This window comes from Electrophorus electricus, chromosome 24, assembly GCF_013358815.1.
Source record: "Electrophorus electricus isolate fEleEle1 chromosome 24, fEleEle1.pri, whole genome shotgun sequence".
Classification (NCBI taxonomy): domain Eukaryota; kingdom Metazoa; phylum Chordata; class Actinopteri; order Gymnotiformes; family Gymnotidae; genus Electrophorus; species Electrophorus electricus.
The window spans coordinates 5,812,206-5,824,710 of record NC_049558.1 but is presented as its reverse complement, the minus strand read 5'-3'; the positions used below and the strand labels follow the sequence as shown (position 1 = coordinate 5,824,710).

At 40.2% G+C, this 12,505-nt stretch overlaps 2 protein-coding genes across 2 annotated transcripts; both read right to left on the bottom strand.

Moving 5' to 3' along the window:
* Nucleotides 1–842: 842 nt before the first annotated feature.
* LOC113575469 (N-fatty-acyl-amino acid synthase/hydrolase PM20D1.2) lies at nt 843–4,757 on the bottom strand. The gene is made up of 13 exons (XM_027006995.2): nt 4,452–4,757; nt 3,899–3,985; nt 3,545–3,780; nt 3,358–3,444; nt 3,096–3,229; nt 2,881–3,000; nt 2,545–2,620; nt 2,372–2,433; nt 2,178–2,256; nt 2,014–2,085; nt 1,462–1,627; nt 1,192–1,291; nt 843–1,050 (listed from the first exon to the last, which is right to left on the bottom strand). Exons 1-13 carry the CDS (start codon nt 4,738–4,740, stop codon nt 921–923), a joined length of 1,638 nt encoding a protein of 545 aa, XP_026862796.2. The 5' UTR covers nt 4,741–4,757; the 3' UTR covers nt 843–920.
* Nucleotides 4,758–4,932: 175 nt separating this feature from the next.
* On the bottom strand, nt 4,933–12,180 carry lemd1 (LEM domain containing 1). The gene is made up of 10 exons (XM_035522546.1): nt 11,008–12,180; nt 10,002–10,113; nt 9,464–9,601; nt 8,992–9,053; nt 7,341–7,406; nt 6,931–7,014; nt 6,399–6,479; nt 6,170–6,274; nt 5,728–5,792; nt 4,933–5,632 (listed from the first exon to the last, which is right to left on the bottom strand). The coding sequence occupies exons 1-10, from the start codon at nt 11,200–11,202 to the stop codon at nt 5,347–5,349; spliced, it is 1,194 nt and encodes a 397-aa protein (XP_035378439.1). The 5' UTR covers nt 11,203–12,180; the 3' UTR covers nt 4,933–5,346.
* Between the last annotated feature and the right edge of the window lie 325 nt (nt 12,181–12,505).

The following is a 12,505-nucleotide window of genomic DNA, read 5'->3' as shown; positions in this document are numbered from 1 at the left end:
CTTTCTGGCTTGTGACCTATTTATTTTTTGACCAGTTTTGGATGTCCCCTCTCCATCTGAACTCCATCATATGCATCACAGCTGGTCTTTAGGCAGGCGTTTCTCTTCACAGAATTCCAGGCAAACACATTCCACACATTAATGCCCATGTGTGAATTTATTTTCCTGCACAAAATAAAATCTATCTTTCTGAGAAATGGATTAAAACCTTATGAGGTCATGAATCAGTTGGAATCGTTCCATGAATGTGTTACGGGGTGCTCCCCCCCCCCCATAAGTCATGTGGTACAGCCTGCCGTGTGTGTGTGTGTGGGGGGGGGGGGGGGGTCACGCCTGTTTGTAGCCACACCCCCGCGATGGCACGCACCTGTACGGGGTTAATCGTTAGTGTTTTGTCAGTCTATTCAACCCCCATCAGTGCATGCCTCACTGTTGGTCATTGTAATGTTAGGATCCATGTTAGTATAACCCATGTTGTCATTAGCGTTAAGTGTGTTTATGTTTGCTGTTACTGTTATGTGAGTGCCACTATTGTCGTACATGTTTCTATGTCATTAAATGTTGCACAAAGTCGAGGAAGTCTGTGCGTCCTGTTCCGCGCCCTGCTGCACTTGGAAAACGTTATAGAATGAAGAACTAGCACCTTAAAAGCTGCTTTTCAAAAGTCCCTCATCTGCCCTGTCTCTTAATTCATTTATAACATTCTTACAAAAATTAAACAATATCCATGTATATATAAAAAAAAAAAAAAAAAAAAAAAAAAGGTAAATTACTAATGATAAAAACTTAGAGGAGTCCACTTGTCATGAAAATGAGATTGTAATGACTGGTCTGTTAGTTAGTTCAGTTGTAAACACCCAGTTTAATTCACCCAGTCTCAACAAAACAAAAATGTTGTGTCCAACAATGAAAATATTTTATCACAACTCATGCTGGCCAGTATGAGATGGGGGTAATATTCGGATGTCACTTTCCTGTATGAGCTGAAAGTAAAAAAGCACAATCTCTTCATAGTTCTGCACAGACATCCTCTCGTTGATGCCATGGATTCTAAGTAAGAGTTTAAAACACAAGAGCAGGTGATGTCATACACTGTATTTCTTACAGTACCCAGCATTCCTTTCTGACCTTATCTGGCTTTATTGCCCCCACCAAGCACCCACCTCCCCTAGCTCAGTTCCAGGCACTCACCTCTCAGGTTCACCTGGCCTGAGCCAGGTCGGGTTGAAGCGGTAAATGTCCTGGGTGAGGTCCATGTAATGACGGCTGTCGGTGTTGCCAATGCAGATGCCTAAGGAGAGGACACAGGTAGTTGAGCAGCAGCAGGGTGAAAGTGAGGCAGGGAACAGAAAAATAGCTTTCTTCAGACGCAACTGGAGCTTAATGAAGAGGCACAAGCACCACTTCAGAAGTAGCGGTATGAGGAGTAGATGAGCATAAAAACAGGCCTGAAACTCTTACTTGGGGCCACTGTGACCTGAGGAAACATGTCCAGCAGTGTCTTCTTTATGATCTGGTACCCAAATGACTGCTCGTCATAGGAACTGATGGGCAGGGAATCAAACCCGTCCACCAACTCCAACTTCACGCGGTTGTCAGATATAGTCGACTTGATCAAATCCAGGACCTACAGAAGAGATGGGAAGAGGGAGGGAGCAAGGTGTCACAAACTCAGAAGTGATGTTCCATTTTCAGGGTGTCATGCAATTTGCACGTGTTAGATTTATGCGCATCAAGTACTATGATTATACTTCTTGGGGCAGGAGACGTTTTAAGAGAATTCAGCTTTTTAGATATTAAATATTTAATAATATGTAATGATTGATATAGTATATATACTATATAAATTACTATATAAATTATATTCAGTTATATGTGTTTTATGTGATGTGAAAAAAATATGGTGAGCGTTCTTCAAATCTTTTGGCTCCTCATAATAAGCGGAGCAGTGACGTTCCCTTTACCCCAAATGGTATAAAGTCAATATCCCCAAGACAACATGTGACCTCTCACCTCCTGCAGTGTTTGGGCAGGGTGGATGCGCAGATTCACAAAGGCCTCTGCATGAGATGGGAGTACATTAACCTGTAGAGGGAGAGAAAATTATATGCCTCGATTCAACAAATTAACCTTTCCCTACGCATATGTGATTTATGAAACAAATAGAAGTGCTGTACCTTAACACCAGAGTTAAACATGGTGACCGCGGTAGTAGTGCGCACAAAAGCATTCATGTCAGGTCTTCTCTCCATTACCCTACAACAAACAGCTGTTCAGTTCAATGCCCACTCCAAATGATGTTGAGTAAATTATGGGGCAGTTAGCAGTGCTGTGGTTTGTGCGTAATATTACGATATAAGATATGAGCTACCTGCTCAGCAAGGGGTTGAACAGCCACAAATTGGACATCATGAACCTGAGAGGGAACTGAAACTGCAATGTAAATGAGAGGTGATTAAAGCTACTCATAAAAAGTAAATTTAAAGCAAAAAAAAAATGATGACAGGATTTGATTTATAATGTCTAGAGGGAGTTTGAGCCTGCCTTATGTGCCAGGTGTTCAAAGGTGCTCTGCTCAGGACCATAGCCAAACAGTCTGGGCATTGGGGACTCCTCCAACCTGCACACAGGACAGTGCAAGGGCAATAGAATGTTTTATAAAAGTCAGCTCTACTGTTAGATTCATTTAAACTTTACTGGCAAATTCCATGGCATGAAGGTGAAATCTAACTAACTTAACTAATGAGAGAAAATAAAGAAATCAGAGATCAATGTTTTCACAGATGGCTCTTGAGCGCAAGAATAGGCAAATTATTTATTTATGAAGAAGAGTAAGGTCTGCACTATGCAGTATTAAGAGGTTATAAGGACTGCTTTTACCTTGTTATTGCAGCAGCCAGAATGCCAATACTGTTCTCCTTTGGGGGCATGGAAGAATGACCCAGCCTCGTACTGGCACTAAGTTTCACAGTGGCCTGCCCTTTCTCACTGACACCAATCCTATGACCAACAGGCACACACACAGAGGGTAAAACCAAGTCTGAATTGAGGTTTCAGGTGAGGCTGTGTGAAACGGCTCAGAGAAAGGGTCTCACAGCGCTGCCGGTCCATTCAGGCCAGTTATAATTCCATCCATCACTGCCAGGCCTTCATCCAGAATATACTGCAGCTTCACTCCACCACTCTTCAGCACTTTGGCTATATTCACTGCCCCATTATATCCATATACCTTAAGACAGCCAGGAGAAGGCAGCATTTCATCAGGACAAACCTGCGGTGGCTACCTCTTCTAATTGGTTGTATAATGCATAGCACAATCACACTGTGGGAAATGCCCAAAGTACAAGCATATCTGACCTCCTCATCATGGCCGAGGCCGATGTAGAACCCTCGCCGCGGAACATATCCTCGCTCTAGCAAGTACTCCACGGCCTGAAGGATCCCCTTGTTGGGTAGATGCGATCACATTCAATAGCAGTTTGCAATGAACAACTGTAATATTGCTTTAACCAACAAAGGGCACTGCCCTGCAGGCTTGCCGTACCATGACACACTGTTTATTGTCGATGGTCCCTCGTCCATAAATGAATCCATTCAGCTCTTTAGCAGAGAAGGGAGGTGCCTCCCACCCGTCCACCTCGTTTGCCGGCACCACGTCGATGTGTGCCAGGAGCATGTAGGGTACCAGTTCCGGATCAGTCCCCAGTACAGTGAACAGGTGGCTGTAGTTACCCACCACCTCATGCTTAACCAGGCTGGATGAGAATACATTTGGGAAGACTGCCAAAGACAAACGTAACTTGCATTTCAGTTTACGTGCAGAGGTTTTAACGAAGAATGTAAACAGTGGCGAAAGAACTTAATTGCGATTTTCGACAGTGGCCATATGGGGTCTAACCTCTTCTCAGAAGCTGGTCGAACTCTCGCAGAGCGCTTGTGTTCTGGTGCGTCTGCGAAAATGACACAGAAGGGATCCGAATAGCCGCTAATTAAATAAATAGGAAAGAAGGGAAACTATGGAATTATAACCACTAGAATTATAAAAAAATTTTTTAGAAAGAACAGGGCAACAGGAGACAGTAGACGCCAGATCAGTAGTAATAGTCTATTAGGCTATGCCGCAAATTTCCGAGCAAGTACCTAGCTTGTTTGTTGTGCCATCGCCATGTACAAATAACTGTACATATTTAATTGTGTAAACAATTGTACAAATAGTGAATCTCAAATAATTCATGTTATTCGCACAATAATTACATTTTGCAGACAACACCATTAGTATAACAAAGGACTGTAGGTCTACACAACGTACATAACACTGGGTCCACACGTCAGTCGTATCAAGAGGAAGTGTTGGGTGCAGGGTTAACCTTAGCAACTTGTTTACAAAAATTCAAAATTACGTCCAATAGTTAACCTATGTGGTTTGTAATGCACGAGTTTAACACAGATACCTTTGAAATTTGCAAGAAGGACCTCTCTCTGTTGTTTGCTTATATCGGCGGATATGATGGTTGTATTTTCCCACTGTGCAAACTGAAGTCCCAGATTTTCCTTTAACGTGAACGTCCTAGACATAACCACGATAAACAATATTAACAATACCAGTAGCAGACTCAACCCCACCAATGTGAGGAGTCGGATTATTCTCCATTTATTATGTACAAGCATCTTTCGGTAAACGAATGCGTGCAATGCGGCACATTCAATGGGACTCTCCGGAACAAAGGTTGAATGTTGCATTTCTGGTCACATGATAGCACCGTTTTTTAGACGTCTGATCTGTGTAGACCGGGGTATCCAAACAACAAAGATTGCATGTGAGCAACAGGTTTCATAAATCAAGGCATTTCGCGGTTAGTATTTAATGAAGTCTTGCATTGATATAAATAAATAAATAAATAAATAAATAAATAAATAAATAATCATGCATAGTTCAGTGATCAACAATACTCAACATCAACAATTTATTTATTCAGCAAAAAATATATATATATCAGCAGAAAGTAAGAGTAAAATGTATTGTGGCTCCTGTGGACATGAGCTGGGGCCTTGTTGCTCTCCAACCAAGAATTTATCATGAATTTAAGCAAGAAGAAAAGAACAGGCCAGACATTTTAGCAAACAAGCAAACAAACAAAACAGGGAAATATAACAACAAACCACACACATTCCACGACTTACACATATTTGTACAGACATTTGATCATACGCTCTTACTGCGAATAATAAAAACACTTTGTAAATTCATGATTACATTGGAGCTCTTTGCAAATACAAACACTGAAGGTCAGTAAACAGTATTAAAAACTAGCTTACACTCTGTCTAGGTAGTCATCTCAGATGGACCTACGACTTACAGCTCCGGCTGAGGGTGGCCTCATCACGGACTGCCTCCTGACTCGGGCTGTCCAACAGTGCACTAAAAGAATTCTCTGAAGGGTTCTCCATTAACACATAAATAAGGTAGAGAAGACCAGCTAGTAGCAGAAAGACGAAAATCTGCACCCACAAAGGCACCAAGCGCTGTCGGATTTCCTGTCGCACCTGTGCCGTGGGACTCATCAGGGTTTCTGGGTATTTGAACTGCACAGGACGACCTGCAGCCCCTTTTATAGGCCGTCTTTTAGTAGCACTAAAGAACCAAGACATCAAAAGGGGGGAAATGACAACATGTAATTAATTCAGGGTAAATTGAAAGTAAAAGCACTTCTAAAAAAATGAACTCACGTGATTCCAGTTGGTGTAACTACAGCATCTGGGAACAGCTCCATCAGAACATCAGTTATTGGTTCCTACAGAGATATAAACAGACACCAGCTAAGGGAGGGGGTGGATTATATAGTAACATGGAAGAAAACAAAGATATGGAAGAGGCAGCAAAACATCCTGCAAATGAACTTATAAAGCTTAAAATTAAGAAACAAAGAGTACAATGTCTAAGAGCAAACAGAGTGAATCTGAAAGCTGTTTGGAAAAGGCTGGCTTATAGTAATGGATCATTCAGAACAATCCACATGATATACGGAAGAGAACAATGAGCAGAAAAGGAGTGCTCCGAGGTTCAGGGAGTGAAAAAGCCCATTAACTAAGACCCTGGGGTGCGATAACAGCCTGCAGTCAAACACCAGAGTGTAAAGAGAGAGAGATGTTAAAGACAGGGCAGAGTTACAGCAGCTGGTTGTACTGTGGCAGTTTGTTTCTGATGGGTCAAACACTCAGGGGTCAGAAAAAGAGATGCATCCGTCATGGTGTTTTTGCTGAGCCGCTGAAGATCCTGATAAAGATACAACATTGACATATGCTCATTCTTTGGGCATTTGCCGCAGTGTGACTGTTGATTTTTAAATCAGTGTGATTTTTAAAAAATGAGTCACTACGCCCCTAGTAGGGTTACTGACCCACTGCCCCCTGCTGGCCACTGGTGTGTAAATACATCCCCTCTCAGTCCCTGCTGGCCTTGATTGAGGACTTAGTCTGTTCTCCATCTGTAGGTCACACAGCCACTCATTAAACTCACATTCTTGGACAATCAGTGAAGTAATAAATAAGCACCTTACACCTTATAAAGCTGAGATTCTATAAGTAAGATAGTTCACGTGTTGAAAACAGGTAAATTGTGGGTTTAGCTGGTTAAATGCTGTGCTATTAGATGTGCTATTAATTCCAAAACAATACTAAAACACATTTACATACATCAAGTCACTGACTATGTTTGCCTCAAATTAATATTTTTGTCTTTAATTTAATTAAAAGGGGAAAGAAAAGTTAGTTATACAGCTAAAAGGATGTTGTTCCAGCATTTAAATCAGGGTGGGAAAAAAAAAAAATTGGAAAAATCTGTGTATGTGTACCCCTTTAAGGCCAATGACACATACATACCATCTCACAAAACAGCACACTTCACACACAGACACACACAGACACACACACACTTCCCTCTGCCACCAGCTGGGTGATGCTGAAGAATTGGGAGCTATTTCCACTGCTCCCCAGTGACCTCTGTTGATTATTGCCCTGTAATTCACACATCCAATCAGCCACAACCACAATCACAACCAGTAAATCACAGCCACAAAACAGCGGTATCATTAACAGGAAACAAGATGAACAGCTAATGCATCACAATTAATTATTCATTCTGCACAAAGAGCACCAATCATTCTCATTCATAATACACCATTTGTGCAATGACCAGGGGGGACAGTCAAAGTGTGATTTTGCAAATAAAAATACAGAAAAAAAGGGGCGGGGGGAGGAAACTATGAGGATTAAATAAAACAAAACTTCGTCCCATCACCTCACCTATCACAAGAAAGACCTGTTCAGTCTCAAAACTGTACCTGTCTCACAGGGGGGAAGAAGCACTGAGGATAAAACATTTCTTTGCTCTGATTTGACAATCCCACCTGCAAGTACAAAAATGCAGCAGACAAAAAAAAGGAAAAAAAGTTTGCAACCTCAAGAAGCTCAAACAGAACTTTTGGCCACAGGTCTGTGACAATGTACTGAAGTACATCATCTATATAATTTAAACAGACTCAACTATTTTGCACAACAGTTTTATTTATTTGCTTGTCAGTTATAGCTTATTAACAACAGATGTGTGTGTCTAACAAAATCAACCTGTGTAACAGTTATTCTTCACCCCTGCAACATTCGCAGATAAGCCTAGTTAATCCCGCACTCATTTTTCTATCCTATCGGTGCTGTTGGTGTGCATGCCACAAAGCGGGGTATAAAAAGGCATACATTTATAGCATTTGGTAGTTGCCCTTGTCCAGAGCAACTTAAAGGAGTGCCTTGTAGTCTCCATCATAGTACAGTATTGTTAACACTGATGTATCTATCAGGATAAAGCCCCAACTAGAATGGAAAAGACAGAGAAAAAAAATTCCCTACAAGTGATTCTTAGTGATTCAGTGACAAGGTGTCTTCAATCTTCATTTGAAAAGACTGTGACTCAGCCATACAGCCAGCCAGTGGAAGTAGGCAGGTGCAGTGGTAGCTCAGTGGTAGCTCAGAAGGTTGCTGGTTCAAGCCCCACCACTGCCAAGTTTCCACTGTTGGGCCCCTGAGCAAGGCCCTTAACCCTCAATTTCTAAAGCTGTACTCAGTCATAATTGTAAGTCGCCTTGGATAAAAGCGTCATCTAAATGCCATAAATGGAAGTTACTGCCAGGACAGAGAAGAGCCTTGGTGCAGGTGTTCTTGAGGGATGGTGGTTCAAGTCAAGCAGTACTAAATACATGAAGTCAGTGTTGAACTGCAAACTTCTTTTTTTTTTTTTTTTTACTTTTTTTTTCTGAAAAGCAAAATGAACAAAGGCTGGTTTCAACTTGCAGAATGAAGAGCAGTCTAATTAGGTGCAACCTTAATTCCAGCCTTCCAGTTTTGTAGTATCTGCTGCATCACAATCAAACATTTCTAGTTCCAAACAGAACTATTCATTAGTCAAGTGTGCTAATGCATCAGTGGAGTGTTTGCTGTGGATGCAAAGATGAATTGCAGATCTTCATGCAGCCTGACAAAGTAACCACACAGACATGGTGTGTTCCTGTGACTACACACTAAAATGATTTAATCAAAAGTTAACTGCAGTTAGTAATCATAATCACAAGATGACTGAAAATAACATCCTTCAAAATAAAGCAAACTGCATAACAGCACTCTACATTTCCATGACATTCTCTACTTCTTAAGTTTTATATTTCTATATTTAAAAAAAAAAGTTTTATATTTGTGGTGGGCTTTGCTACAAACATTTTCAGTCATTATACATGCCTCAGATTTAAATTTTTCTTTTAGAATAGGTGTTTTACTCAAAATAGGGGCTCCTCAACCAAAGCTTTGAGGTTCTTGTCCTGAAACACTCAAAACTCTGCTCTCTGTGATCTAGTAATCCAAACTTTTAAAAACAACAACAACAACAACAACAACAAAGAACTAAGTCTGTATAGAGCTGTATAGATAGAAATAAGAGATTTCACACACCGAACCAGCAGTTGCACTAGTCTCAGCATGGGATGGCATCTTGGAGCCATACAGTTCTGATCCTACAAAAAAGCAAAAAGGAAAATAACTGACAAATGAATAACAGCAAAGAAAGGATGCAAGGGATAGCCGTTTTGCTGTATGGGGATATGCTGCCCTCAGCATGTTCTCAGAACCTTCAAAACTTTTAAATCCAGTTCTCAAGGGCTACTCCACATGTCTGCACAGGTGTGATAGGAGCTGTTCTGGCTCCTGTCACACCTGTGCCATGTAATAGACTGCAGAGCCAAGGTCAGTTGTTTGGGGAGGGTATTTTGCTGCTTTTCGTCTGTATTCGGGAACAGAGCAAAAAATGTGCTCTGGCTGGGGTCTGGAAAATCTGTCTTGAAAACCTGTCCCATGACGAATCATCAAGACGATATGCTCAAGATAGAATAAAAGCTGGGGGCAGAGAATTAACAGTAGTTCTTACCAGACTCCTCATCTTCATCTCCTTCCTCCTCCTCGCTCTCGGAGTAGTGTCTAGCATCAGCTGCATTACTGCCCCCATGCTCTGGGGCATGCACCAACAGTCTGTGCAGCTTTCGCTCATACAAATCTCTGGTGCTGGCTGCATCCACACATTAAAAAGCACTTAAAAACCACTCAGCTGTTAAAAATCATCCAATAACAGCCATGTAAATAGTCACTGCCTGTTGGGGAGTTAATCATTGATTTTTATTTTGGTTTTGGATGATTTAACTTGATTTAGTAAACCCCAAAATTGCATAGATGAAATACATCTGAAAATGTAGCTCAGCTAATTTTTTAACCTTCCCGAGAAGCAAAGAACATCACTGAAATTATTTACTTTAGCAGCTGCAGTTCACTGTGGATCTCTGGAGGGCTTTCTAATCTATGGACTATTAACATTAATTAAATAAGTGAATTCTTAGAATTAAAAAAAGAAAAGAAAATATTTTTCTGGCACTTCACATTTTAGAAAAGGGTTTTGGTTTGAATGTACCAACCTAGAATTGGTCCAGCTTTGATTCCATATTCAAGTAATTTGTCTTTTAACTGATCATCAGTCAATGAGCTCAAGTTCACCATGTCTGACGACCATTCTTCCTCCGTCTCCCCCTATCCAGGTAAACATGCAATATTCATCACCACACAATCGAAACATTTAAAACAGCTTAAGCTTATAAAAATGCCATTAGTAACAAAGGATATTGAAATCATATTTCTATTATTCGCATTCCTATTTAAAATGATAACACTGTGTCCAAACTTTAACAGCCCCAAAATATAATTTTCTAGCTGTAAGTGAAGAAATGTCCAAAGGACTTCAATACAACTAAAAGCAAATTACACCAGTAAAACCAAAGCAAGAGATTACAGTGCATCAAAAAGGGGTTTTAACTGTAGTTTCAAACCGAGCTGGCTCAAATCCCTAACACTCTATCAGGTCACTGTATTTGAAATGCTGGTCTTCAGAGTGCCAATATAGCACTGCTCACAAACTATAAATCTGACACCAAGACTGGATTTCCAGAGTGTGACCCAGACACCCAATCCTTATATATAATTAGGGGTGTCTACTTATAACACACATGCGTGTGCACACACCCCTGGTTTATCACTCCATTACACCCAAACTGATGTGTGCGCATATGTATAAGGGACAGCTGCAATGTTACCCCAGTGCCCTGAGGAGTCCTGTTTCAATCTTGAGAAATAATAAAAGATTCTATTTGGTTTCTTTACTTGTCTAACTTTAGCTGTTACTGATGGATATAGTTTCAGTAATTTAATTGGCTGTAGAGTAGACTTCCATTACGGTAGGAACAAAGAAGCAATAATAGTAGTATTTTCATCAACTTCCACTTCAGACACAGGTACCATCAGTCAATACAATGGAAAGCCGATTTGGCCAGTATACTAGCTAGTCAGCTACTTATCTGTCTTTGCAGTACTTCAGTGGAAATTGCCCTCTTGGAAAAAGTAGTCAGGCAGAACTGGTCATGAACTTACGTCGCCATTCTGAATTTGGTCCTCATCATCACTAGAGAAATCAGCGGTGAATTCATTCCCGACATGTTTCATATAAAGTTCCACGTAAACCTGTTTCTTACTTTCTCTTGAGGGCAGTTCCACATTATGCGATATGAGTTCGGACCTAAGTCGCTGTTTGGAAAACTGACCGGGATCCTCTGCAAAGACCGGCATATCAACTTTTGGGAAAACAATTTATGCCCCCAAGTCACGCAACCTTCTAAGCTACTTCTCTAGAACAAGGAGGGACGTAAACTAACCCTAACCTAGGTTAGCTCTCTTAAACCCCTCAGTAACCAGCACATACAACGCAGACACATAACCTCTCAAATTCCCAACAGCTATGCTATGGTATGGACAACAGGTGTTCGCAGAGCAACTGAGTAGCATATTTAGATATTTAGCTAGGTTAGCTGTGTAGATCAATTGCTAGTAATGTACTGAAATATCTAGCGTTAGCAAACTAAATATTTTGTGATTCCTGACAAGTTGGCATACTAGCAATTGCAGTTTACAAACAGTCTATGCCGTTCTTATGTTCATGTGCAACACTGGTCAATATTCACACTTAACTCACCACTGTAGTCATATAATAACTACATTTTCGAGTTAACAATAACTCGACATCCAAACAAGATAAATTAGACCTCTAACTAGCTAAACTTTCTTGCGCCTTTTTACCATAAGTAGTATTATGGGCGTGAAGGAAGGCTGTTGTTTTTTGTTTGTTTGTTTGTTTGTTTGTTTTGTATGAGCGTGGTTGTTTTTATGAATTAAACTATAATACCAAATTAAGCAAACGCACGAACTTAGTATCGGTGCTCTTTTAGTTTGATACATCCATGACCCGATGCCTAAAGCTACGTTGCGCTTTTAGTTTTTAAGCACAAAAGGCGTAGTGCATAGCAAACTGCATTGCTGTGACTCAAGAGCTGCTCATTATTGCTATATGGGGCCGGATAGAATGTGGGACTGTTGTATAAAGTAGCTTACACTGACCTACCTAATGTAAATATGTAACTAGAAAAAAAATACGACCAACCTAGACCGCCAACATAACGTTCATAATAGCAAAACCCTATTCTAGCAACATCTGCGAAGGTATTTTAAGAAGCAAATTATATATTTAAAATGTAAAAAAAAAAAAAAAAAAAAAAATCCATTTCAAGAATTAATTAGCAAAATAGGTATGAAACTTACACTTCTAGGTTATAGATAAACTGCCTACTGATACAGCTGATTCTCTTATAAATGCTGATAATTGTTTTTAACATTATAAAATTAGGTAATTTTGATATTTATTCTGTTTTGATGAAGGATATTGACTAATTCTAGCCTGGTGACAATTGATAAATTAATAAAAAGGAAAATAATATTTCTGCTCATTTTCTCAGCACATGAAGCAACTTGTTAACTTTCTACACACTACTTAATAGCAGTCATTTAATAGCCTATAAAATCTTCTACAACAGAGATC